Here is a 26,414-nt window from a genome sequence, read left to right on the forward strand (position 1 = left end):
CTAGACCCGAAAGAGCTCACCAGCCACATAATAAAGACTAGATCCAGTAAGATCTAAAGACAGAGACATGAGTCAAAGCATACATACTCAGGAAATGGTCATCTTTGCTCACCCTGTCCTGGGAATCAAATAAGCCTATTATGGATCTGAATCTGTATTAGAAGTGAATACTTTTTTTCCAGCTATATGTTATTCCTTATTTCACTGTATCACAATAATTTTTTAAAAGCATAGGCATATCATGAAATCCCTTGCTTTGTAAAAGATTCCATTATAAAAGTAATCATTATTGAACCTTTTAGCCCAGATGTAATTTCTTACATGTTACAACAAGTTTGGCACGCATTGTGAATTTCAGCCAAGGTTGATAAAGTTCAATAACTTGGCTAACCAACCATGTGTACTACTCATTATAGAAGTAATAAATAGATTCATCAGAATGGACATGAAAAAGCCATAAGAAAATCAGACGCCATTTCCAACCTGCCTCATAAAAGCACCTCGTGGACTTTAATATAATTTTATGCATAGTTATCACACCTACCCATCATTCAACACCAGGCATCTATAAAACAATCACCCACCCACATTTGCATGCAGAATAAATTCCAGTCACAAAGGTGAATTCTCTATTCTAGATCTCTCAAAAGTCACGTAAAGGTACATGTGCTTCTATGTTCAACTTCCAAAAGGATTCACAACAAGTAAAAAAGGAATCACAGGCTGACATGTCATTTTTCCCTACTATTATCTTTTTGGGTCACTTTTAGTGGAAGTTTTTTGTTTTTTTTTTTTTTCCTCAGTAATACTGTGAGTCTAATTATGCTCATAGCCTATTGGTGATTGAAAAATGTAGTAGAAAGAAAAGAAAGCCTGATACAGATAAATGTCGTGGATAGAAAAAATAAACCTAAGTTCACAGAATGGAAGAATCTTCTACGATTAAACATACAGAAGTCAGTAAAGCTGGCTTCTATAATATCTGAACAATATTAAATTTTAATTTAATGAGATAATAATGTAAGCAACTGTATAGCTGCAAATCCAAATTCTGCCAACTGTATTTCTATCTTCTATGCTTCTAAAAGGAAACTCAAACACTATTAGACATTCGAGGAAACTAAAGCTTCCCCTTGTCAGAAAGCAAGTGTCCCTCTCACTTGGTAAATCACAGTACAGCTGGCTAGTGTCACGCTCTAAACCAAACATAGCAAGGCGTGCTGCACATTTCAAACACTGGCCTGTGAACAGTTTCCTAGGTAAATAACGATTCTTGAGTTGTTGCACGTGGGTGAGTTTTCTCTGCATCCCAAGAGGGGAAGCCTGAGGGTGGAATCTGCACCCTCTGTTTCTCAGCAAGGTCCCTCTTCATTTACAGAGACTGGTGGGAGTCGGGTTTGTCTGTATCGCCGGGTCTGCACTGTTATGGCACTGGGACATTTCAGTGTGCAGGTGACACCCTTTCTATCTGCGCGATGCTTCTGCCCTCTCCCGTTCTCACTGTGCCATCAGCACTGTGTGTCACCAGAAATGTCCCCAGGCTTCGGTGAAATGCTTTCTTCAGGATTCTCTCTCTTGCATATTTATTCACAGTGGGATCACCATATGACAATGGGACCAATATACTCAGACTCTCCTGGTTCTTTTCACATGTAACATGGAGAAAAACATGATCAAGCTTTCTAAAACCAACGCCATACTCTTAACGACAAGGAAATATTTCCTGCCATTAATTGCAAACACCACCTAATGATCACAAGTTTAGCCAAATATTGTGAATTTTTCACTCGTCATAAGCAGCTCATAACAACAGTGGAATATTTTATTTTCTCAAGAAGTTAACAACTGCCTGATTTTTCCAAGCGCTTAAATGCCGTAATGGCAGATACTGATATACAGAAATCAGAGTAAAATATGAAACAAAACAGAGAGTGAAGAGGTAAGCTAGAGATGTGTTCTGAATAACAGAAGTCATAAAAAAGAAAAATCTCATACCGATTGCCACAATAAAAACAGAGGCCAAAGGAAGCTATGAAAAGAGGGCTGAATGGTTCCCAAACAGACTTACAGAGTAGGTAAAATTCAGCAGGCATTGCAAAGTATTCACTGCACCCCCAAAAAATAGTCTTTGCAAAATCTATACTACTGTGGACTGCAATGCCCAGCATTAAGAATATGGTTAAATTTCTAAAGAAAGGCTTCTGACAGCCATCCAGAAATGCTATCAATAATAGCAGATCACTTTCTATCACATGGTTTGAAAATAAAGCCATCCCGCTAGCATGTTGACTCTGAAATCCAATACTAATATTTGAGGAAACAGTAAAGTCAACATTAACAACGTTCACCATTTCTTATTCATCGCAAGGGTCAGTTCTCCTCCCCAACATGAGAACACAGACACACAGAGCCCTACCATACAAAGCAGTTCTTTAAGCAAACAGTCCAGGTACATTTAAGAAAACACATCTTAGGGGTAATACCTATGCAAGAGGCACAAAATCTCTTTAAGAAGATGGAAGGAATCTATGGTCCACTGACTGTAAATTTGGAATCACTTATTTCTAAATGTGACAACTCTGTAATATTTTTCTTCCCTTGCAAGCTCAGCTCAGCCTTGCAGGTATCTCCCTTGCTTTTGTGAGCTAGCTTCCCTAGGATTATCCTTCTATGCATGAAATGCAGTCTGGAAGCCCTAGTAGTTTGATTTCTCTATTCATTTAAAGTCATGAGCATTTGTTCCTCTGGGTTAATTTGAAATTATTTCTGGTCGGGCGGGGTGGCTTATGACTGTGATCCCATACTTTGGGAGGCCAACGCAGGTGGATCACCTAAGGTCAGGAGTTCAAGACCAGCCTGGCCATCATGGTGAAACCACATCTCTAAAAATACAAAAATTAGCTGGGCGTGGTGGCACACACCTGTTGTCCCAGCTAGTTGGGAGGCTGAGGTAAGAGAATCACTTTTAACCGGGAGGCGGAGCTTGCAGTGAGACGAGATCGAGCACTCCAGCCTGGGTGACAGAACAAGACTCCATCTTTAAAAAAGAAATTATTTCACTTTCAGGTACTTCTCAGTTTAAACAGAACATGTGGATGAAGTTTTTTTTTAAAGCATCCTTTGAAAAGTTAAACACGATTAAATTCTTCAATGCAAACCTAACTAGCTGTATAACCACTAATACATCGAATCTAGAAGTCATTCCCTCAAGGTTGATGGTGAGATCTTCATTTGGCTAACTTTTCCATTTTACGTAATTAGTAGTAAAAAGTTTGCTTGGAATTTGTAGATCCAAACATCATCCAGAAACATGACCGCTTTCCCTGCAGCCCTGACAGAATGTAAAATCCTAAGCTGAGGCGACGATTCTCTACTTCATGTTCAAATACTGTGCTTTGCAGCTGCCACTGCATTTGAGAAGCTGGGAAATGGAATCGAGCAAAGAATTATGGCAATTATAAAACCTCCCTGGTATAGATTGTCAGATTAATAACCAGTGTTAGCAGAGCTCAGCTATATCATCAGCACGTGAGAAATGAAGAGCCCAGAGCTACAGGGCTAAGTTGAAACAGAAGCAAAGCAAAGAAGCCAACTAAAAGAAACCTACCAAGAACTGTAAAAGAAATCTGCCCACAAAATAAAATGGGTAAGCCTGCCACTCAGACTAGCTACTCATTTTTAGCACATACCACCTGAAGAGTACATAAACTGCTCAGGTTGTAAGCATGGACATCGAGAGACTGGATGACCTTTTAAAAAATCATCACACGGCCGCATGCTTATTAACACAAGGCGAGCAATGGAATCGTGATTAATGTAAATTACAGAATAAGCAATTACACTTCACCACAGATCCACACGTGTTCAAGCTGATGGTGACTCCGCACTCACCCCATACCTACTGTGGATTTTGCTTTTCTATATAGTTACTCAGAACATGCATAAGTGGAAATAAAGGTTAAGAAAAATCAGAGACTAGTGGTAAGACTTAATGAGAGTGTCACTCAAACTAGCTAAAGTTCTCTTTAACTTAGAAGAACATATTTGCTGATTCCTTCTTAGATGCTTCCTCGAGTACAAAAAAACATCCTTTAGTATCCTGTGCTTTTAAATACTAATAGAAATACAGAAACAATTAGAAACTTCCCAGAGTTGGACACACGTGGTGGCTCATACCTGTAATCCCAGTACTTTGGGAGGCTGAGGCCAGAGGACTGCTTGAGCCCAGGAGTTCAAGACCAGCATGGGCAGCACAGCAAGGCCTAACACCTACTACAAATACAAAAACGTTAGCCACGCGTGGTGGTGCATGCCTATAGTCTGAGCTACTCAGGAGGCTGAGGTGAGAGGATCACTTGGGCCCAAGAGGTAGAGGCTGCAGTGAGCTATGATCACGCTGATGCACTCAAGCCTAGGTGACAGAGCAAGACCCTGTTTCGCAAAAGCAAATCAATTTAAATGGTCTCTAGAAGCACAAAAACCAAACTGCTGATAGTCACACACTGTATAATAACAGGATGGTCAAGAATGGACTGCACGTACAAGGGCAGTATTTTTACTACACGATTTCTGTGTTTAGATACAAAAACACCCACAACTGTGTTAGGACTGCCTACACTATTCGGTAGAGAAACATGCTGTAGAAGTCTGCAGCCTGGAAGCAATAGGCTATACCATATAGGCTTGGTGTGTAGTAGAATATTCCATGTAAGATTTTGTAAATACATCCTATGATGGTCACACAATGATGATATGGCCTGACACGTTTCTCAGAATATGTCCCTGTCATTCAGTGAAGCCTGACTGTATTTCGTTGTATTTTATATCCTCCATAAGGGCAGGGGACCCTGTCTGTTTCTACCCTGAAGACTTACCCATCTGGTACTCAGTAGTCAATAAATGTTTGTTAATTGCACAAAAGACTGAGTAAGGGCGTGGCAGTGGCCATGAGCCACTCAGTCCAGTATCTTCACTTAGTTTTCATCGCAGACTCCAAAGCAAAGGTCTAAGCTCAAGTCTCTACAGGAAGCAGGCAGGTAAAATAACTGTGGAAAACAGCCCGTGCCTGCCTACAGGGGTCGGCCTATAGGAAATAGCTCTGGTCAGCCTTGGTGCAGGTATGTTCCTTGATAGACGTAAGCCACAGTCAGCTGAAGCTGCAGTAACAAAGTATCATGGACCCAGTGGCTTAAACAGCAGACGTTTCTTTATCACAGTTATGGAGGCTTAAAGTCCAAGCTCAAGGTGGCAGCAAGGTCACATTCTTGGGGAAAGCCCTCCTACTGGTTACAGACGGCTGCCTTCCCACTGTGTTCTCACACGGCTTAAGGAACGTCAGCTAGCTCTTGATCCTCTTCTCATCAGGCCACAGATCTTACTTATGAGGGCTCTACCCTCACGATCTAATTACCGTTCAAAGGCCGCTATATTACCCTGTTCTCCCGCTGCTCGAAGGACATACCCGATTCTGGGTGATTTGTAAAGGAAAGAAGTTAATTGACTCACAGTTCCACATGGCTGGGGAGACCTCGGGAAACTTACAATCATGGCAGGAGGGGAAGCAAACATGTCCTTCTTCGCATGGCAGCGGCAAGAAGTGTGAAGCAAAAGGGGAGAAAGCCCCTTATAAAACCATCAGACCTCATGAGAACTCACTCACGATCACGGGAACAGTATGAGGGTAACCGCCCCCCTGATCCAATCACATCCCACCAGGTCACTCCCACACCACCTGGGGATTATGGGAACTACAGTTCAAGATGAGATGTGGCTGGGGACAGAGCCAAACCATATCACCCCCATGTCCAAATACCATGACATTAAGATTAGGGTTTCAACATAGGTATTTTGGGGGAAGATGTATACATTCAGTCCCCAACACCCGTTCTGATTTTTCGGAATTGCCATAAATCTACATTAACGTAAAATAGCCTGATTTTAATATGTTGGCAAGGAGTCCAATTAAAAAAAAAAAAAAAGGAAAAAATTCCACTACAGACCATTTTTGTGTGGTCCATACAAAAAACATCTGGAGGCCAGATCCAGGCTCTGGGCCACCAACCAGGTCTTCCCTTTGTCCTAAAGGCTGCTTGGGAAGCTCTACCATTGAGCCAATGGAAATAATAAAACACGAAAATGTCCACCTCCCTTAATCACTATCCCATGACAATGGACTGCTCATTTAACAGCAGTTCCATAAGAAGACAACACTGTGTTTTCACCATACCATTTCTATGTTAAGATACATAACACTGTGTTATGACTGCCTATAGTATTACATACAGTAACATGCTCTACAGGCTTGCCGCCTGGAAGCATTGAGTTTGTGGTGGTCCATTACAGCAGCAACAAGACACTAATACACCTTCCCAATAATTAAGTAAACATGTAAGAAACATACAAGCAAGACATGCACACGTGTACACTCGGGGAAGTCAATCACGAACGGTGTCATCATGATGACACACCACTGTGACTAGCTTCCCGAAACCCCACCCGGATCAGGCCAGCAAGCAATAGAAAACAGACACTGGGTAAGTGGCGACGCTAAGCCTGGCAGGAAAAAGGCCCTCGTGCACACACACAGGCTGACAGCTCCCGAGTCAGCTTTTCAGGCTGAACGGGTGGTATCCCTTGCCAGAAGTCTGACTCTGCTTCCTCACTGAGATGTTCCCCGTTTGGATCTGTTACAGAGCTCTCTACCCCGTCAAACACTCCATCTAGTAACTGTACATGAACTTAGAATGGAAACTTCCCTTGCTAATAAAGTTGTAATAGCATTTTTAATGCCATTTGGAATGCACTGATGATCTCTCAGCTGATAGAAGCTACTCTAACCTAGCTGCTGAATTTAGAAGCCACAGCTGCTGCACCACACAGCCACGGAGTAAAATGAAAGGCAGTCAGAAGACATTATATCACAAGATGCAAAAAGTTTTGAGAGTTCATCTTCATAGCCAATGGTGGCTGACACAGTGGAGTCTCTCCATTTGGAAGAGATTGATTATTTTCCTTCTTTTGCTTTGTGTGATCACCAGGAAAAGAGTTTCTATAATCAAGATGTGGGCCGGCAATTTTGTTGATGTTACATAAGCAAGCAGCATCCAGTCTGTGTCTGAATCCCCAATCTGCATCTACACTGGTGCTGCATTGTGAGCAGAAGTAAGGACTCCGGCAGGTGAAACTTAACGGCAAGCAGGAAGAAACTGTATCGCCCAAGAACTCACAACATTTCCACCTATGGAATCTCAACACAACTCCGACCATGGAAGTTTCTGCCTCTGCAGAGATTCCCTTCTTACTGTATCAGGTTTCTGCTCCTGAATATCTGGCTAGAGTCAGAGCCTGTTGGCTTTAAATGGGATAGTATCCATTTAATTTTGGTCATCACTAAGCAATCAATTGCATAGCATGCTACCCTGTCACCTGACATCTGGTTCACTTTGTAAATCCTTAAGAAGACACTTGCAGGAACCTCTCCCCATATCCTAACAACAAGAAAAGAGTCAAGAGCTCTTATTTTATTCCTTCCATTATAGAATTAAATGACTCTCTTCCCCCATCTTCTTCCAACTCTAATCTTCCCTTTAGGACTCTTTCTTCTATAATTGTTATTTTTCCCCAACTACCGGCAACCGTATTTGAATTCTTCATTACGGCATTTCACATATTGTTTTATTTGATCTGTACAAAACAGTATGTGACAGAGAAATTATTATTCTTTCGATTTTACAAATGGGGACAGTCAGGCTCAAAATGGTTAAGTGACTTGCCTTAAGTTACGTAAGTTAAGGACCATCTGTGTCAAATTACAGCTCTCTTCTTAGCATGTCCAGTAGACTCCAATAAAACTGCCCTATCTTTCTAAGTGCCAATAAAACTGTATTCAAACACTGACACATTCTTGGATATGATCAAGAAAGTGGGACAGCAAAGTTGAGTATTTATACTTAATACGCCAGGCAGGCCGATAAACTATCAAAAACTTGACTGAACAAGTGTGCTAATGCAGAACTCTCAGTAACAAAGATGTTACCGTGATGCATGATTTAACAGTAACAGTTTTAAAGAATAATAGTTTTCCTCCCCTTTTTTCTGCAAGTTTATCTTTTTTTGTTCCTTGTCTGGGTATTTTGTTTGGTTGGTTTTCCATTTGATTCTTTATTTCTGGATGAAGCTATTATCTGACTTCCAACCAAAAAAATACATAAAATGTTTTCTTTCATACCAAAGGCAAGTCAATGTCTAAAACAGTTATTTAGAAAGGTCATTTTAGGACAAATTCACAGAGATGATGGCAGCCTCTTGAGGATCTGGGAACCAGGAAGCTAGGAAAATACCAAACTAATTTCAGTGGTAACTCGATCCTCTTGCCTCTCATTCCAGAAATGGCTACACATTATTAAACACCCGCAGTGATGAGCAGACAATTCCCTGGGCACTCTGGAGTTCCCATCTTTAACAACTTTGCAAAGCAGGAGTACTGTCCATGTTCCATAGAGGTGGAACAGGAGTTCCGAGAAGGTAGTAACTTGTGCGGGTCATTCAGATAGAAGTGGTTAGCCCAGGTTTCGAAACTAGGTCACGTCTGCTTCCAGAGTCAGTATTCCTCCCTACATCTTCCCAGATAGAAACCTGCTACTGATCAAGCTTGCCGTAACTCTCCGCAAAGATATTTTCAGCAATGGTACAATTTCTCCACATGAGAGCAGGCTCATCAAATGAGAGAACGCACAGAAAAGCTCTGCAGCGGTGTTACTATCATTCACAGAAGATCTAAGGGAAATCTGCAAAACCAAAATAATCAAATCTCGCTTACTGTGTCGTCTTGGGACTCCACCACCTTTGCAAAGCTGGCCAAGTTTAAGTCTTCTGGGGTATTCCCTCCTTAAACGGGGGTACCAAAGCAACAGTGCCTTTGTTTTGAGTTGTGGCTGGCATAATAGACAAAATGTGTGCTTAAAAGATTTTAGTGAAGCAAACTGAGGAGTTAGGCCAATCTCTTTCTTAGTGAATTTCCTCTTGATCACAGGATTCAACAGGTACTTAAAGTAATAGACACTTTATAAATTAACTTCTAAGGGATATTTTGAAAATTAAATTATAGTAGGAGGCAGGCAATCAATTAGCAATCGATACACACCCAATAGTCATGTATATAAGATGAAAAGGCAATTCGTTAATAAAACAAAAAGCCAGACATAAGAAAAGCTTATCAATCTTGCTAATCATCAGAGATATGCAAATGTAAGTGATACTTTTTTAAAATTCTAAATCTCAAGTGTGGCAAGGACGCTGGGCAAAGGAGCACTCAAATTGGTACAACCTTCCAGGGCAGTGTGACAAAACGAATCAAGATACTAAGGTCTGGGAGCAAATCACTTGATTTGGCAATTCTACTTCCACAAAATGAAACTATAGCAGAGTCACGGATGGGTACAAACCTTTAATTACAAAATGTGCTTCTCCATTCCATAGCTATTAAAAAGCTGGAATCCACCCAAATGTACCATATTGGGAGAAGAGCTGGAACCACATCATGGAATACTATGCAGCCATTTAAGATACAGAGTATTTGGTGACACAGAAAGATACTCACAATTTATAGCTAAACGGAAAAATCACAAAAGCATGGAAAACGTGCTTAGAATCATATATGCTAATTATTAATAGTACACTTCTAATTGGTAAGAATTTGGGGTTTTTAAAATCTTTTATTCTTATCTTCATTTTCTAAATTTTCCATAACACATGTTAATCACAATAATCTTTAAAATAATTATTATATTAAATGAGAAGGCCTACCAAGCTAGTCTAGCTTAACACCTGCATATATAAGAGCTTGACAATGCTACCTCCCGTTCCCCGAGATTTATTCCTCAATGCTTATTTTGCAATCATAACACCAAAGGGGTTTTGGTAAAGGAAGCTTCAGTTTAAAAAAAAATTTTTTTTTTTGGTAGAGATGTGGTCTTGCTGTGTTGCCCAGTCTGATCTTGAACTCCTAAGCTCAAGCAATCCTCCTGCCTCTGCCTCCCAAAAGGCTGGGTTTACAGGCGTGAGCTACTGTGCCCGCCCTAAGCTTCAGCTTCTGAATCCAGGACCAACATGGAGTCCAGAAAATAAATCAGCTGTGGCCCTCCCCGCAGATGCCACTCCCGACACGCTCAACATGCGCCCAAAGGGAGCCTTCCTAGTTTGAAATCAAGTGGTTGATTCCAAACTCAAGATTAACAAAAGTGAATAAGCTGCCCAGAAACAGCTCGTTCAGGACTGTGCGCTGTTATTCCTCACAACAAGATGGTGGCATGTCCAGAGGAAGGGGCCCCAGGCACGGAGTCAACTACCCTGTGCTCTACCCTGCAGGCACCCACTCCACAAAAAGCCGTCTGATCTCAAGTACGTCACCTCACCTCTTTGTACTTTCCTTCTGACACCATCACAAGACAGCTGTAAGCACTGTGGTGAGAATTAAATATGACAAGAACTAAATCTTCATCAATTTTAGAGCACTGTCAATATAAGATATTGTAATTAATAAATATTAACCTGTTAACAATTAAATACATTTTAGAGGTATGTGTAAAAACGAAAAGCATTGCATTAGCTTTAACTTCAGTTTCTGTGCAACCACAGGGGAAATCTGATTTTGATTTCATTCCTCTTTATATGAAATAAACTTTATACAAAAGGCTTAGCTCCGTTCATCCGGCTTGTTACCCTCCGCCTAGGAAGAAATAGTAGCAACACCGAAATATGAGTTTCCTCCCTGCCCACCACCTCTCTGTCTTTCGGTCATGCACACCATCTCAGATGTCCTCTTAAAGAGCCTACTGAAGAAACCTTGTTCCGCTTTCAGAGAGCACTATCTGAATATGGCTTCTAACATGAAGGCTCCAAAAATCACCAAGCAACACAGCCTGGTAAGCAAATAACTCAAAGACTTAGAACAATTAGACTGAAACTCTATCACACCATACAACCCTTCCTATGTACCCCATTCCGTAAGGCTGGTGTAGACCAAGACCAGCACCTCCTGAAATGTACTGTTACTTATGAAGCCAAAGGGAGACCACAAATGCAGGCAAAAAAATAAATTTGGGCAAGAAACTAAACACGTGCTATTGGAACTTGCTTTTTGATCCATCTACTGGTGCCTTAATTTAAGAGATCTTTCCCAGAAGGCCTCCTAGTGACTCAAACATCATTTTGGAGAAGGCTGAGGATTCATATCTGCTCATGGATCTCTTACAAAAGTCCAAGAAGGGCTACGTCATACCAAATAGGCAACAATCGGGGTCAGGGGAGGGGGTTCCACCGTCAACATCTCATTTATTATGAAGTCTATAATAACTCCCAGAATAGTCATCTAGTTTTAACAATTTATTTGATAAACAAATACATTTGTATATAAACAACCAAAACATCTTGACTCCGGTGAAATCGTTTTGCAATGTTACAAGTATACTTTCAATGTTTTTCAGGCTCTTGCATTTTTGAAAAAGTTGCTGAGAAAAAAAAAATTATAAATAAAAGTATATAATATAGCATATTCGCTTATGTCCCCATTTAAAGATTTGAAAATAAGCAGTTTCGTAAAGCCAAAGTGTATTCTTTTCCGGGCCAAAGTTCTATTTGACAGCTGAAGTATGCGATTAATGGGCTGCCTCAAACCGTAATTATAGAGCCAAAATAAAAATTACCCTCCTTAAGACTGCACACGGAGAACACTGGCTATCAGCTTCACATTCAGTAGCTAGTTTAATATAGTTCCTCTTATTTAAAAAACATATACTGTACTGAGCCCAAAAGGACATGCTTTCTTCTAGAGCAAGAATGTAACACTAACAAACAATTTAATTACAATAAATTATCTAACACTGGGTAAGACTAGGGGCAGGAGCAAGGGAAACTATATTCTTCGGAAAAAAAATAGGGTCGAGGGTGCAGTGACTCACAACTGTAATCCCAGCACTGTGGGAGGCCAAGGCGGGTGGATCACGAGGTCAGGAGTTCAAGATCAGCCTGGCCAAGATGGTGAAACTGTCTCTATTAAAAACACAGAAATTAGCCCGGCATGGTTGTGGACTCCTGTAATCCCAGCTACTTGGGAGGCTGAGGCAGAGACTTCTTGATCCCTGGAGGCAGAGCTTGCAGTGACCCAAGATCGTGCCACTGCACTCCAGCCTGGGCGACACAGCAAGACTCCGTCTCAAAAAGAAAAAAGAGGAGAAAAAACATAAGGTCACCAAGGCATTGAAAATGAACCGTAAACAGAGGTATTAATATGTAAATATTACAATTTCCACTTGGAAAAAAAAAAATCATATTATTGCTAGGCCAGCACACTCAAAACCAATAATATCATGAAAACACATGCCCTTGTGTGATTTGGCAGAGTGGCAGAACAGCCTGCTCCCCGAATACAATGGCCCTTTTTATTAAGGTGATCCCTTCATCCCTGGCATTTTATACCAACAAAACAAGAGACAGAGGAAAAGAAACAAACACGACACTAGTAGAGTCTTCAGTTTGAACTCTATCGCAGAGAAGTATAAGACCTCAAAGACATGTTAGAAAAGTAAAAGACATTATTTAACAAAAATGAAAGCAAGATGGACTGGAAGGAAGAAAACGATTGCGATGCTACCTTTTGTTTAATTCTATCAAAGGGCAACAGAGCCCTCTAGTGGAAAGAAAATAAAAATATATAAAGACGTTTCTGCTCTCAAAGAAAATAGGTAGTAGAATACCACCCGGCATGGTGGCTCATGTCTTTCATCCCAGCACTCTGGCAGGCCGAGGCACACAAACCACTTGAGGTCAGGAGTTCAAGACCAGCTTGGCTAACATGGCAAAACCCCACCTCTAATAAAAATACAAAAATTAGCAAAATTAGCCAGGCAGGGTGGCTCACGCCTATAATCCCAGCTATTCAGAAGGCTGAGGCAGAAGAATCACTTGAACCCGGGAGGCAGAGAAGATACAGTGAGCTGAGATCATGCCACTGCACTACAGCCTGGGTGACAGAGTGAGACACCATTCAAAAAATAAAACAAACTATGTAGAATACTGTCTTCCATTACAATTCTTACCGTGTCACTATATGATGTAAAAGCAAAAGATCAAATTATTTTAATTGGGTTTTAAGTAAAACAAGTTCCAAATTTTCAAGCTTTATGTAACACTACAAGACCTCAAGTAGAACAAAAATCTCTTATTAGTTTTTAAATTATGAGTCTGAACCACTTTGTCATTGAACAATAGCTTGTATGACCCTCATTTTTTATGCTGACGCTACAAAAAAGCAATTAAACTCTAAACTCACATGCAAGCATGAAATTTAACTGATGACCTCATGTAACAGAAAAAGTTTCAGATGAGATCTAATTAGGTTCACACAGACAGTAGTCCCCCTTATCCTCGGGAGAGGTGTTCTAAAACCCACAGTGATGCCTGAAAAACTGGATGGTGCCAAACCCTATGTATTCTACATTTTCACCTATACATACATACCTAAGATAAATTTATAAATTAGGCACAGTAAGAGATCAACAATAATAAGAGAACAACTATAACAACGTACTGTATAAAAGTATATAAATGTGGTCTCTCATACATACTCTCTCTCCCGAAATTATTATTTTCAGATGCCTGTTGACCTCAGGTAACTGAAACCTCAAAAAGTGAAACACCGTCCTGGCACACTGGTTCACACCTGTAATCCTAACATTTTGGGAGGCTGAGGCAGGCAGATTGCCTGAGCTCAGGAGTTCGAGACCAGCCTGCGCAACAAGGCGAAACCCTGTCTCTATTAAAAACTTAAAATTAGCTCGGCGTGGTGGTACGCACCTGTAATCCCAGCTCGGGAGGCTGAGACGTGAGAATCACTAGGACCTGGGAGGCAGCGGATGCAGTGAGCTGGGATTGCACCAATGTACTCCAGCCCACGTGACAGCACGACTCTCTCAAAAAAAAAGTCAAAGACCATGGCTAAGGGGGCACTACTGTATATGTGATTACACACCTATTTTTAAAATGTATGTATACAGATACACACCTCTGTCAAAAGTCTTTTACATGAGATTACCAAATTACGAGATGAAGCTCATTTGAATGTTTTAAATTGGTGTCTTCCTTGAGACACTTGTTTCTCAAATACTTTGACCATGTGATTTCCATGTACATTCAATGTCCGATAATATTTCAATGTAAAATGGTTAAGTCATAAGATACTAATTCTCAATTTTTATATAATTATCATTTAAGGACTCTTTCTAATATTGTCAATAATCTCCATGGTTTCTTAGAACAAAGTAACTTCAAAACAATTTTACTTACAATACCTGGATATAATGTAGCATAAGAGAATAGTAGACACAAATGTTTTTAATTCAAAATGGAGTTTCAATGCCCAAAAGGTTATTTCGATTACTTCAGAGTATTTTCCTTTCCTTAATGAGCACCAGGTTCTTAAAAAGATAAATGCCAAGATCCCAGTAGTTTAAGTCTTGTCAGCAATCAGAAAGGAAACTCATCAGGCATTTCAAAATCCTAAGTGTAATGATTTCATATGAGGATGTTTTACCCAAGAAAATGACTACATCTAAGTTAGCTATGGCCTCAGATTTATGGGATCTTTCGGAATAAGTGGAGGAAAAAAACATCAATAGCATGGTTTAAGCTCAAAGGCAAAATTTAGTAACATCTAGGTATGAAAAAGAAAACAATCAAAGGAGTAAAGGAAGCCGGTGTACTCCGTAATTGGGGAAGTGGGGGTTTAAGTCTTAGGAATGAACACCCTTCTCTATGTGAAGAAAAAGTAATGTTCTTGTATTAGTGCAGAATGGGTTGAACTTGCAGCAGATAGAAAGTCATCACGGTGATAATTTGCAGGATCAAAGAGTATGGCAAGTCCAGTTCACACTGTAATTTCAACACATGATTTGGAAACAGGACCCCAAGTTTTAAAAAGTAGGCTCTCTAAGCTAAGACCATCAATTTCAACAACACACCATAATACTTTGGGATTCCCTGCATGAAATTTGATACCTTCATTTTGTTTCAAGAAAAACAAATTTAAGAGTGACTGATACCTTGAGCACCTACTTTTTATGCCTCAAAATATATACATTTTGATACAAAAATGTGTGTGTGTGTGTGTGTCCATGTAATAAACCTTAGAGAGGTGATTTTGTGACATAAATACCAATAGAAAATTCAAGTGTCAGTCCCAAAATACATTTCACTGGTATTTACCAATGTGGCCAGCTTGTATATGTTCACAGGAAGAAAAGTTTTATTTCTGTTAATGGGTCCTTTGGCTCAAAAACTGAAACCAAATGAGGTTATTCTAGCTTTAAAGTCATAACATATGATGCAGCCCAGCGTTCTAAAGGTTCACAAGGTGAAAGAAACTTTTCACCTGGACCAAATTCTGGAAAAAACTTTTAAAATCAAATTTTAGCCACTACTGGATTAGGAATGAAAGTTAAGAAGTTTTATTGTCATACCACTGAAGATTAGACTGAAAACATCTCATTTGTTCATACTTGTTAATAGCATCTGGGCACGGTGGCTCACACCAGTAATCTCAGTACTTTGGGAGGCTGAGGTGGGAGGATTACTTGAGCCCAGGAGTTCAAGAACAACCCCTCGGCAACATCGTGAGGCCCCCATCTCAAATATTTAAAAAAAAAAAATTTTTTTAATGGATGTCTGACAAAACTCTGGATGTCACTCCTTAGACATGATATTAAATCTGTCTGCTTACAGAAAATAATTTGCATGAGCTCTAACAAACATCTAGCTAATTAAGACAGTGAACAGAGTAGGTGGTCCCACATTTAGGCATCCAGCTAATCCCTCATTAGAAGAATCCTGCCTTTGATGAGCAACATGACAGCCTGCAGGTAGCAGGGGACAGCATTTTATACTCAAGTATTTACATGCACAGCCAAATTAGTTGACTGATAGGCTGAGTCTAAAAACGAAGCAGGGATCTTCCTCAATGGGAAATTCCCTCGCCTAAAGAAAAAAAATTCCCTTTCCTAACGCTTCGAAACACTTGCACGTAATGAACACCGTGCTGAAGGCATTTCCGATCGTTTTTACCAAATCAGAGCCATCAAGCTGCTAACTCCAAAGAGCCGTAAAACACCTGGCCCTTCCTGCTCAGTCTACGTTGAACACAAACAGAAATGAATTCCTCCCTTGTCTCTACTGGGTAGCATTCAGGACTGCGGGGTTCCGGGCCTCTTGGTCTGCTAGCAGAAGCTTTGGGCGAAGAGATGACTTCCCCCGGGATACTGAGATGCTGATCTCCACAGAGAAAGGTCCACAAGCTACAGCTTTCAATCTACAAAGTTCTTCAGGTTCAGAAAGCTGGTTAAACAAAGGTCAAGGAGAGAAGAGTGTTAGTTTCTGAGGAGGCAACATTCTAATCCTTGCAGCTCCCTAAAAAAAAATGGGGGGGAGGGGGTTGAGACAAGGGGCACAGGGGGTACAGGACACCGGTGCAACAATGACACACAATGCATTGCCACATCTTTCTGTGGCCTGGGGCATCCCGTTTGCCTAAATTTCACCTAAGCTGCGGCTAATTTGGAGAATGTTGGGGTGATATCACTTTGAATGAACTGGATTATCTAATGCAGGAGTCAGCACTTTTATTTCTGGAAAAAGGCCAAAGAGTAAATATTTACAGTTTTGCGAGCTATATGATCTCCCCCAAAATTGGGCAACTTTTCTGGTAACATGCAAACAGCCATGTTATTTTGGAATAACCGAATGCACACATACAGTAGTTCCCCATTACAGGAATGAGAATAAATGGGCGTGGCTGTGTTCCAAAAACAATTCTACTTACAAAATCAGGCAGTGGGTTAGAGTTAGCCCAGAGAGCGTAGTGTGTTCACCCCCAATCTAGACAGCTGAATCCAGTGGACAGTGGTAATATCTGCCTATAAACCTGAACTGTAAAAGCAAGGATTTCAGGAACCCACAGTGCTTTATTCTGACGTTTCCTCCAAATCCTTTTATCTGTCCGAATCACTCATTTTTTTAGATGAATTGAGAATCTCTCCAGTTGCCTTAGCAGAATCAATTATCAAAAACTCAAAACACAGCTCCGTTTCACTAACATCCAGGGAGAGGAAAATTATGACAAGATGGAGTTTGCTTAAGAGGCCACTTCAAAGGGGGCATGACACTAGTGGAACCCTGAAGAATGTCAGTCGAGGGATGCCCCCTTTCGTATCAGTGAGATCCTCACCAGTGGCAATCCCAACAAAGCAGTGCCTTGTGGGGCATTAAAAAAAAAAAAAAAGAACCACTGGAAATGCTATTTGTAAATCGGCCTTTATAAGGCAAATTAGGTATCTATGCTTTTACTTGTGGAGACACCACTTTCAAAATAAATCAGTTATGTTTTGTTTCCGCCCACTCTGCCTTAGAGAAAATGGACATTCACAAGGTTAAAGACTTCACAGTTTATCCAAAGCAAATAGGCTGTCTTGAGTGGCCAAAGGAAAGGGAACACCAGCAGCACAAAAGCTTCGACAGAAGATGACTCTCGAATGCCCCAGGAATCTTGGAAATAAAGATGCCCAAATTCACTCACTCGGCATTCAGCTACTTCATTTGAAATGAGCAGAACTAAAGTAGTGATAGCAATTTATAAATTGGCATGCTTCACAGCTTAGTAGAAGGACTTTATCTGGAAGCCACAGCCTACCTGGGCAAGGACACTTTCTAAGGCAGCCACTCAGGATAGAAAAGCTAACTTAGCAAAGCCATGTGCCTATCTTCAGCCTCCTCCTTTCTTCAGGCCTGATACCACTGCTGCAGAGTGAAATTGATTTGTGAGTTTTTGATTGCCTGGATTTGCAGTACAATATTATTTCAAAAATTCAGAAAGATAATCTTCGGCACTCACCTAGACTTATGCTTCCCAAGAGTGGAGGGGAATGGGGTGAGGTGGCGGTGTGAAAGGCCATCTCTGAGGAAGGTGACCGCTGGGGAAAGAGCTGTGGGCACTTGAATGGGAAAGGCTGGTCTCCCTAAGACCTTGCGTGACATCTGTGCCGTCCTGAGCATTACAATTTGCCAAGAGCTCCAATGGGATCGCAGACACCTCCTGTAGTGTCCGCAAAATGAATGATGAGTATCAGGAAGGAAGAGTCTTAGAGGGGGAAGTGGGAGCTGCAAAGAGGCACAGAGAGTTTTTGGCTTTACTCCAAGATGCAAGGGCCATTCTCAACAACCACAAATTTATTCTCAATGCTTCAGAATCTCCTCCTTTCCATCACGACTTCAATATCTCACTAGACATCACCCTTTTCAGACGCTGAACCAATTCTATCAGTCCTGGATTAGCATGTTGTGGGTCTGCTGCTGCAAATCTTTCAAAGAGCATGAGCTCTCTTTAAGGGTCTGCTGTCTAGTGTCAGGTGGAGCAGTCTGAACACTTAACACACACAAAAATCAGCAGTCACATATCTTACTCATTAGGGAAAAACAGTCTAGCTGGAAGATTAAGAGTATAAGATCTTTTAATCTTCTGGTTAACTCGTTAAATTTTTAAAAATATTTCTTAAGCCCTTAAATCCTTTTTTCTTAATAATTCCACAACTGTATGGCTCCACACATTCACCTACCAGTAGTTAATATGATCAACACCATGTATTGCTTCCTGGATGGGGGATCCCACCATTCTTTTTACTATTACGCCATCAGTTTTGACTTCAATGACAATGACGTAAAACTTACTCCAGTGCAGAAGTTCAGACAAGTGGATTGAACATATTTCGAGCCCAGGATGAGGTATGAGATTTGATTTTAAATAAATCCCTTTCGATTCTTAAAAAACATTCCAATCTGCCTATTTACCTTCATAGACAAGTACAGTCAAAAATTCTGCACTGAGATTGCAGCCTGTTAGATTCCAGACCTCGTACAAGATAATAACTGATCCCTGAATAATGTATTTTTACCTCCTCTGCTTCCCTAATCACGCTAGACGATACTTCTGTCTCTTCAAGGAATTGTTCCAAATTAAGAAAGAAGTGGAGATGGTTAATGGGTACAAAAAAAAAAATGGAAAGAATAAGACCTACTATTTGATAGCACAGCAAGGCGACTACAGTCAATAATTTAATTGTACATTTTAAAATAACCAAAAGAGTATAACTGAATTGTTTACAACTCAAAGGATAAATTCTTGAGGGGATGGATGGATACCGCACTCACGAGGATGTGATTATTTCACATGACGTGCCTGTATCAAAACATTTCATGAACCCCATAAATATGTACACCTTTATGTACACCCTAAGGACAGAGAGGACTTGACAGAAGACAGCCCAATGCAATGTTTTATCTGTCAGCAAGTCCAAAGATGCATACATGGACTCAAGTGGCTGGTTCTCACTGATTCAGATGCTTATGTCAATAGACCAAAGCAAAATAAGAATAAATCCTAGGAAGATTTATGGTCTACTTCTGCCTTGCTCCTGTTTCCTTAACAGCCCACCATATCGGAGCAAGGACACCCCCTCAAGCCATCTACCCATGATGGTCCCTGTGGGTAAACAATGGCAATTAAGAGGGTTAATTTAGAGGTGAAGACAGGAACTCATTCTCCGATTTTATAAGGAAATAAGATCCTGTGCCCAAAAGAAAATGATATGCTCAGTGACCAGTCGAAACCTGTAGGATCCTTTGTTCCCAAGTCATGATACCTTGTTATTCTCCATATTCTATTACCAACCAATTTTGGTTGGAATAACCCAGGTAATTGATATGTCCGCATACCATGCAGACCAGGTCAAAAGCTCCTAGACGGAGCCTGCTGTTGCGTCTCCCTGAATACCGAAACAGCTGCAGTCTTCTGCTGAGCGTTCAGCTTTCAGAGACTTCAACGTCAGCCCCTACAGAGCCTTCCATGACAACAGTAGGATTTAAAGAAGGTGGTGATTCTACTGAAATGATAGCTGAAAAGGGTAAGATTCATGTTTAAAGCAGAGAACCACTATACAAAATTCCGTTACAGTTAGATTTAAGTGGGGATCATTATAGCAGTCCCACAAATAAATAAATAAAATAAGTTAACTGCCTACCTATTCCCGAATTGGCTCCAGTGACCACGACCACTTTGCCGGTGAAATCCCGGCCCTGGAGAATTTCCATGGCAGTGGTGCTGCCGTCGTATCTCTGCCGGGTGGTTGGCTTTGTCGGATTATCATCCACAGTAAACGCCAGTCTTGGGTCCAAGTAGGTGGTCCTTTTATTTATATGGCTGCCCAGAAAAGGAGAAAGCAATGAACCCACAGCAATGAACACTGGCATTTATAAATATAAGATACACTTACAGTTTAGGTAAACCCCATTTTTCATGTACCAAAACGATTATTTCTTAAACCTGAAAAGAACTGGGGACCATTTAATCTTTCTGGCCTCCAGAAGGATTACATTTCTGCCAAGAAAGACAGTCATCCAACCCTTTCCTCCAAAACTGCCTATAAAATATGCTGTAACATATCATAACTATTGCCGTGTATCCTTAGATCTCAAAAAAGGCTTCTTGAGAAGGCTTTGGGTCTTAATCTAGTTCATGTAAACATAGCTATGAGATCTGTCAGCCACTCTTTTCAGTAGATTTCAATTAAATCTCTTAGCCCTGCGCAAGGGCCTAAAGACGTAGAGAAGTAGAAAACTCAAAATGATAAAGCCTTCGTTGTAAGTAAGAAATTGCCGACTAATAAAATTCTAACAATCTTCACTTTAAGACTGCACTCATACCTCCTACAAGCACTCTCGTTTTGATTTGGAATTGATTTAAATCTTGTGGAAACAGTATTAAAATATATTGGATGCTGGGCACAGTGGCTCACACCTGCAATCTCAGCAATTTGGGAGGCTAAGGCAAGAGGATCACTTGAGCCCAGGAGTTCAAGGCCAGCCTGGACAACACAGTTTGATCTGGTCTCTACAAAAACCAAGCAACATTTCGATGTGACAGCACACGCCTATAGTCCCAGCTAATCGGGAGGCTGAGCTGGGAGGATGATCGCATGAGCCCAGGAGAGGGAAGCTACAGTGAGCCATGATTGTTCCACTGTACTCTAGCCTGGGTAGATACTGGAATTTATTCTAAAGACAGAATCAGAGAGGTGAAAACGTCTTACAGATAAGGATGCTCAATATGCTATTTATAATTAGAGGTTCTCAATAGGAATTTAACATCATCAATGTCCAATAGGCAATTTGATAAATTACAGTATATCATACAAAATAACTGTAGAGCCGCTAAATAGCGTCTGTTTAAAAACAGATAAGGATATGACAAAATGCTCACTATACAGTATGTGGGAAAAGCAGGTTGCTAAACAGTCTACACAGTACATTCCCGACTTTCAAGGATGCATGTACATAGAAAATAGAATAATAAATCCAAAGTTGCTAAAAGTAGTTACTTCTGGCCGGGCGCAGTGGCTCACGCCTGTAATCCCAGCACTTTGGGAGGCCAAGGCAGGCGGATCACAAGGTCAAGAGATAAAGACCATCCTGGCCAACATGGTGAAACCCTGTCTCTACTAAAAAATACAAAAATTAGCTGGGCGTGGTGGTTGCATGCCTGTAGCCCAGCTACTCAGGAGGCTGAGGCAGGAGAATTGTTTGAACCCAGGAGGCGGAGACTGCAGTGAGCTGAGATTGCACCACTGCACTCCAGCCTGGCGCTTGGCGACAAAGCAAGACCCTGTCTCAAAAGAAAAAAAAAGTAGTTACTTCTGCTAAGATTACATGTATATACTATTATACTTTGTATTATTCTACAGCTATTGTATTTCTTTTATAATTAAAAATTCCTATTAAAAAGCAGAACAGCTGAGAGCGGTTTCTTTGTAATACACTTACTCAACAAAAAACACTTGTCCATTCTCATCAGTTTCTTGTTCCCATCCATATGGCAAATCTGAAACACAAGACAGACAGGTCGGCAGGTGCAGGGGTGAAGTGAGGATGGTCTCCAGCTCAGGAAGGGGAGGATCTCCCCCGGCCCCTCCCCAAGCCTGTCCCTCCCACCCACCAGTTGTCACTTCAACTGGATTTGGTCACATGTTCCAATTGTGGCAGCTGCAGAAGGCCCCTGATCCCACCTGGGCTCCACATTTTTGCCTCTCGCTTTTAAAGAAAACCTGTGTTATTCCTCATCACTCTATGAACATTACTGGTTGTGCCAATCAATGGGAATTCTCCCTTGAATGAGCTCACAGAACATATCTATAAGCAGAGCAGGTACCCAACCTCATTCATGCACTGACCTGTAATGCCTTGTATGGTATTAGAGGGCAGTGTCATTTTTTTTTCATGTGCACAGGTTAACTCTTCAACTAGACCCTAAACCTATTAAGGGCTCAAAACTTCTTATACTTTTTTTTTTCTGAGACGGGGTCGCATTATGTTGTCCAGGCTCATCTCGAATTCCTGGGCGCGGATGATCCTCCCACCTCTGCTGCCCAAAGTCCTGGGATCATAGGCACAAGCCACCATGCCTTGCCCCTTCTTAAACTTCTATTCTGTGCATCACACCCTATCTCAGAATCACCTAGAAGTCATGATCATCTTTACGAAATTCCCAAAATATTTCTATATTTACTTCCAAGGTATAGCCAAGAGCAATGTCTAAGCAACCGCAACTATAGGAAAACATCATAAACTGTGAATCAAAGGCCTCCGTTATTTTGATACTTTGTGTTTTTTGTTGTTGTTGCTATTTTTGAGCCTGCTGCATCTCGCTGTCACCCAGGCAGGAGTACAGAGGCATGATCTTGGCTCACTGCAACCTCCACCTCCTGGGTTCATGCACTTCTCATGCCTCAGCCTCCAAAGTAGCCGGAATTACAGGCACGCACCCCTACGCCTGGCTAATTTTCAAATTCTCAGAAGAGATGAGGGTTCAACATGTTGGCCAGGCTGGTTTCGAACCCCTGACCTCAAGCGATCTACCCGCCTCGGCCTCCCAATGTGGTGGGATTACAGGCATGAGCCACCGTGTCCGGCCATTTTGATATCTTAACACCAGTAAGAAACCATCCTCGCCGGGCGCGGTGGCTCAAGCCTGTAATCCCAGCACTTTGGGAGGCTGAGGCAGGTGGATCACGAGGTCAAGAGATCGAAACCATCCTGGTCAACATGGTAAAACCCCGTCTCTACTAAAAATACAAAAAATTAGCTGGGCATGGTGGCGCGTACCTGTAATCCCAGCTACTCAGGAGGCTGAGGCAGGAGAATTGCCTGAACCCAGGAGGCGGAGGTTGCGGTGAGCCGAGATCACGCCATTGCACTCCAGCCTGGGTAACAAGAGCGAAACTCCGTCTCAAAAAAAAAAAAAAAAAAGAAACCATCCTCAGTCTATGCTATGATGTCATTATCATCTTCTGCCAAATCAGGTAAGCTCCTCAGAGTAAGAGTCTGCTTCTCTACCAGAGAGCCCTCCCAAAGAGACACAATAACCTGTCACCTCTCTGCCTGTGACATTCTCCCCATCTACTTAATGCTTTAATCCAATATCCTTTGACAGCAACATACAAACCTCCTGCCACTCGTTTTCTTTTTCCAGTTTTTGGATGTTCCCACTGAGTCTTCTCCTCGGTGTGACTGTTAAGAAAAAAAAACCCAGAGTATTAAGTAAAAATTAACTCTTCCAGAAAGTAATCAATTGTATTAAAATTTTACTCTCCCAGCTAATACTCTCTCTCAAGAATAGTCAAAACAGACATTCAGAGAAGGAATGTGCAGAATACAAATGTCACTGTTTGCATCAGGCCAAATTCCCCAGGTTGGAAGCAGCGACAGTCCTGTAGAAACTCCCAGCAGCCTGCCTTTAGAAGCCAGGTGTAAGGAGGAAGTACGGGAAAGAGGAGAAAAAGGACTGTGATCCCAGCTACGGGGTCTTTAGGAAGCTGGCTGAATCACTCAAAATATCGAGCGGCATTTTGCTTTGTATTTGTTTTAGTTTTATTCCAGGATGTAGTGATAAAATTCTAATACTTAGTTTATATAATCTCTTAAATGCTTACTTACTTATTTGTATTTCTTTTTAAAGAATCAGGGTCTTACTATGTTGCCCAGGCTGGAATGGAACTCCGGGACCATCACCCTCTTGAGTGGCTGGGACTAGAAGCATGTGCTACCTTGCCCAGCTGAAATTTTATTCTTTTTTAAATATATATATATATATATATATATATATATATATATATATATGTTTTTATTTTTATAATATATATATACATATTTTTTAATACATATATTTTTTATTTTAGGTTCTGGGGTCCATGTGCAGAACATGCAGGATTGTTGCAGATGTACATACGTGGCAATGTGGTTTGCTGCCTCCACCCCCCGTCACCTACATCTGGCATTTCTCCCCAAGTTGTCCCTCCGAACCTCCCTACCCGCTGCTGTCCCTCCCCTATTCCCCCTCAACAGACCCCAGGGTGTGATGCTCCTCTCCCTGTGTCCATGTATTCTCATTCAACACCCACCTATGAGTGAGAACATGCGGTGTTTGATTTTCTGTTCTTGTGTTAGTTTGCTGAGAATGATGGTTTCCAGATTGATTCATGTCCCTACAGAGCACACGAACTCATTGCTTTTTATAGCTGCATAGTATTCCATGGTGCATATGTGCCACATTTACCTTGTCTAGTCTTTCATGGATGGGCATTTGGGTTGGTTCCAGGTCTTTGCTATTGTAAACAGTGCCGCAATGAACACACGAGTGCATGTGTCTTTATAACGGAACCAACATTTATTCTTTCTGCAAATGTAACTTCAAAGTGTTGCATTAAGCACTGGTTCCTAATTAGTCCCAAAAGGTATTTAAGAAACGCAGTAAGTCAGCCCCATAGGTCACCTAGCTGTGTGCTGTGCACCTGTGGTCAAGTGACCCAACTCCTTCATCTCCATTCCCTCCTCTGCAAAATGGAAGTGATCCTAGCACTGATTTTGGGATCTGTTGTAAGAATATTGTATATCCAGTGTTTCACATAGCGCCTGGCATACAAAAAGCTATGGGAAATGTAAGCTATTATTTTGAACAAATCAGTTACACAAACTAGCCTGATCATTGTATCAAACTTAACATTTCATATCAGACCACCACCCAAAGTTGTAATTAAAAAAGTAGGCCAATAACGAGAAACACCTGTCACCAGGTAATAAGGTATCCAGGAAAATATACAATTATTTCATCAGGGAAACAGCCAGGTGCTCCAGAAGCACCTGAAGGGTAGGCTGGGTTTCCTAAAAGTTCACCTACTCATGCAAAAACAGAAAGTTGTATTACTTAATCAGCAGCATCTAGATAAAACATGAACATTCTTTCCCTATCAATTATTTTAAAGAAAATAAATAGACCAGGCCCAGTGGCTCACGTCTGTAATCCTAGCGCTTGGGGAGGCCAAAGTGGGCAGATCATGAGGTCAAGAGATCGAGACCATCCTGACCAACATGGTGAAATCCCATCTCTACTAAAAATATAAAAATCAGCTGGGCGTGGTGGCACGTGCTTGTAATCCCAGCTACTCCGAATGCTGAGGCAGGAGAATTGCTTGAACCCAGGAGGCGGAGACTGCAGTGAGCCGAGATCATGCCACTGCACTCCAGCCTGGGCAACAGAGTGAGACTGTCTTAAAAAAAAAAAAAAAAAAAGAAAGAAATACAAAGAGCATGAATTTTCTAAAAAAAGTGACAACTTGCAAGCAGGGTCTTTTCATGAATTGCTGGATTCTGATCTGTTTTGACAAAGTCTTGGCAGCTGGGTCCCTGTCATGGTGCAGGAGTGAATGCCTCGCTCAGGATGCAGAATACCAGAACGTCCCATGCTAGCTGTACCCAGGGAGTCGCCTCAGCACTACTGCCATCTCACAGAGCTGCTGAAAAGGCGAGACACATGACACCTGTGACACTGCCTGGAGAACGATTAAATCCTTGTAGCAGCTTAGATAACAGCAGCAAAGACAAACTCCTACTTTGTACATCAACCACCACCCAGTATCACTTGCAAAAAACGCAGCTCTCTCTGGTAAGGCTAACCCACTCTCCGCTGGCACAGTGGGAATATTGGCATATCAACTCCTGCTTCTCCTCACAATGGAAGGGAACAGCAATCAGATAAACCAAGCTTGCAATAACAAGAAACCTTCCTGCCCCTTGCAGGGCTGTGTCTCATGCTCCTTCAAGAAAGTTAAGAGATGGGAGTTGCATTTTCCTTGCCTGACATTAAAAGTAATCTTCATCTTGGCCAGGTACGGTGGCTCATGCCTGTAATCCGAGCACTTTAAGAGGCTGAGGAGGGCAGACCACCTGAGGTCAGGAGTTCGAGACCAGCCTGGCCAAAATGGTGAAAC

The 26,414-nt window shown here is 41.4% G+C and overlaps 1 protein-coding gene and 1 long non-coding RNA gene across 6 annotated transcripts in view; both read right to left on the bottom strand.

The window, feature by feature from the left end:
- The window catches only part of WWOX (WW domain containing oxidoreductase), a 1,146,684-nt gene that overhangs the window by 1,113,424 nt on the left and 6,846 nt on the right, over window positions 1–26,414 (bottom strand). For all 4 annotated transcript variants that reach the window (XM_039475359.2, XM_074404819.1, XM_074404815.1 and 1 more), the window contains exons 2-4: window positions 23,594–23,658; window positions 21,916–21,973; window positions 20,118–20,296 (exon numbers count right to left, since the gene is read on the bottom strand). In XM_039475359.2, coding sequence (XP_039331293.1) covers window positions 20,118–20,296; window positions 21,916–21,973; window positions 23,594–23,658 — 302 coding nt within the window. The remainder of the gene's footprint in view (window positions 1–20,117; window positions 20,297–21,915; window positions 21,974–23,593; window positions 23,659–26,414) is intronic.
- LOC141585429 (uncharacterized) lies at window positions 11,370–18,166 on the bottom strand. Of its 2 annotated transcripts, XR_012518892.1 has the most exons (3): window positions 17,936–18,166; window positions 17,735–17,841; window positions 11,370–16,383 (listed from the first exon to the last, which is right to left on the bottom strand). It is a non-coding gene; the product is annotated as an uncharacterized LOC141585429 (long non-coding RNA). The 2 variants fall into 2 exon arrangements; XR_012518891.1 differs by lacking the exon at window positions 17,735–17,841.

The sequence above is a fragment of the Saimiri boliviensis genome, chromosome 1 (genome assembly GCF_048565385.1).
Source record: "Saimiri boliviensis isolate mSaiBol1 chromosome 1, mSaiBol1.pri, whole genome shotgun sequence".
In the NCBI taxonomy this organism is placed as follows: Eukaryota; Metazoa; Chordata; class Mammalia; order Primates; family Cebidae; genus Saimiri; species Saimiri boliviensis.